This window comes from Topomyia yanbarensis, unplaced genomic scaffold (assembly GCF_030247195.1).
Source record: "Topomyia yanbarensis strain Yona2022 unplaced genomic scaffold, ASM3024719v1 HiC_scaffold_496, whole genome shotgun sequence".
Classification (NCBI taxonomy): domain Eukaryota; kingdom Metazoa; phylum Arthropoda; class Insecta; order Diptera; family Culicidae; genus Topomyia; species Topomyia yanbarensis.
This window is the reverse complement of record NW_026683709.1, coordinates 22603-25000: the sequence shown is the minus strand read 5'-3', so window position 1 is coordinate 25000 and position 2398 is coordinate 22603. Positions and strand designations below refer to the sequence as shown.

Here is a 2398-nt window from a genome sequence, read left to right as displayed (position 1 = left end):
AATCATCCAACACGGGAATACAACATTTGGTGACGAGGTTAAAGTTAAGTAGTTGTCTTGTTTTCCAAAGAAACCAAGTGCTAACTAGCGTGATCCAAGCGATGCTATCAAAGGGTAGTAGCTATCAAAAGGATAGTGATAAAACTAAGTCACCTGCGAGTGGCAGGTGCTAGCGAGTTCAAAGCACATTCATTTCGATTGTCGTTGTTTCAGGATTGGCCGGCTGGGCTGGCCACGCACGTCGCGGTTGCCATAAAAACATGGGTCCTCTAAACCACCGGCTCGATGGTGAAAGGTCAGGAATCCGTTGCCACTTCGTCCCGTCATCGGCTATATTCAGTTTCGTCGGAGTCCAGAACCACTTGGATAGGTCAGTGTGTTCTAAAATTTCTCCAACCCGTGCACCAAAAAACTTGCTGTACTTCCTGTGATCTGAGCGCAACCAACAAAGGACATCTCTTGAATCAGTTCAGAAAAACCGTTTCTGTACTGGAATACGGTGAGTTTCTTCGGTCGCTTTCGCCAGACGCATTCCGATGACTGCCGCTTGGAGTTCCAACCGAGGAATCGAAACATACTTCAGGGGTGCGACACGAGTTTTTGCAGCAACAAAGGCACATTCTATCGAGTCACCTTCTTCGTAGCGAAAGTATGCGACCGCTGCGTACCCGTTTTTGCTAGCATCAACGAAAACATGCAGCTGAATTACAGATGACGACGTTGTTATCGTTCGATAGCATCGCGGAACGGAAACTTTCTCCACGTTGTCCAACACGCTGAGCCACGTTCTCCACTTCGAAAGTTGTTGACCGGCTATCGGTTCATCCCAACCAATGTTAGAGCGCCAAATATCCTGAAGAAGGACTTTGAGGAACATTAGCACGTTTGCCAGAAGTCCGAGCGGGTCGTATACCGACATGAGGATTCGTAGTACTTCACGCTTCGTAGGGGCTTCCTCTCCGGAAAGCAACTGTTGCCTGCATCGTTTCGGGATTTTAAAAGTAAGTGTATCGCTGATGGTATCCCACCACATACCCAGTACTTTCTCGGTTGCCAGCTCGCTAGACTTATTCAAATCCTCAAAAAGATGCGTTCACCCATGGCATCTACTACCTTTTTAGAGTTGGACAGCCATCCTCGGATCTCGAAGCCACCTTCAGCATGTATGGACCTTACATCCTGCGCGAGTTTTACCGCCTCTCCTTCTGATTCCACGCTACAGAGCATATCGTCAACGTACGTGCCCTTACAGATCGCCTCAACAGCTTCCGGAAACTGGTGCTTAAACCGTCCTTCGTTTAGATTTTTCACGTACTGTGCACTGCTTGGCGAACAACTCGCACCGAACGTCATCACTTGCATGACGTAAGTTGTCGGGTTATTCCCTGGATTTCTATCATTCCAGAGAAACCTTTGGCAATGCTGGTCTTCACTGTTGATCCGAACTTGGTGAAACATCTCGCGAATATCCCCTGAAATTGCTACACGATATTCGCGGAACCGTTGTAAGACGTCCGGAAGTGGCGTAACTTGGTCAGGCCCGTTCAGCAGGAATGAATTCAACGAAACGCGTCCGACCTTGGCTGCAGCATCCCACACAATTCGAAGCTTCCCAGGTTTGTTAGGATTGACAACCAGAAAGATCGGCAGATACCACGAGCGTTCCATACGCATAACTTCTTCCTGTGCCAAAAGCTTACGAATATATCCCTTCGCCTTGTAGTCCAGAATTTTCTCGTGAAGACATTTCGCCAATTCAGGCTCGCGAGACAGGCGCTTATCAAGACATTGCTAGCGCTTCAAAGCCATACTTTTACTGTCCGGTTGCCGAACATCGTCGTACAAGAGACTGGTTTCGTATCATTTATCCAGTCTCCTCGTGCCCGATTGCAGCAACATCATCGCTCGTTCGTCTTCTTTCGACTTCAGCAGCGACTTCCCAGCAGGTTGTACTCCGAGGCTATCTCCGTTGGTCGTCGTTGGTTTTGCTACTGTGCATGGACCATAGATGAGCCCACCTAGTCGCGTCAAAACAGCAGTGGGCTGATTTGCGCTTCCTTCTCTTGAGTCAAGCGGATACTCTAACCTAGTGTTATCGACACCCAACAGAATACGAGGTTTGACTCCAGTGAACGACTCAATAGGTAGTCCAGCTAGGTGTTTGTAGTGTTTTGCCAGGTCCGAAGTCTCTATGGATTGCGAGGGAAGATCTAAAGCTCGTACTGTATGCACCTTTGGTAGATGAAAACGTTGAGTTGGAGTTTGCGTTCCGGTGATATCTATCGAACATTTCACCAAATCATCTTCGTATCTACCTTGTCCGCCGGTCCAAGTGATACACAAGGGTGACTTCTCACCGTTAAGGTTTAGCTCTTCCCACAAGCTGTGTTCCATCAGC

General features: G+C 48.2%; 1 protein-coding gene across 1 annotated transcript; it reads right to left on the bottom strand.

The window, feature by feature from the left end:
• Window positions 1-469: 469 nt before the first annotated feature.
• LOC131695699 (uncharacterized) lies at window positions 470-919 on the bottom strand. Its single transcript, XM_058984194.1, has one exon. The coding sequence runs from the start codon at window positions 917-919 to the stop codon at window positions 470-472; it is 450 nt and encodes a 149-aa protein (XP_058840177.1).
• Between the last annotated feature and the right edge of the window lie 1479 nt (window positions 920-2398).

Excerpts from the sequence above, each read along its gene's own strand:
- LOC131695699 (XM_058984194.1), bottom strand. The coding sequence starts at position 919 with ATGTCGGTATACGACCCGCTCGGACTTCTGGCAAACGTGCTAATGTTC.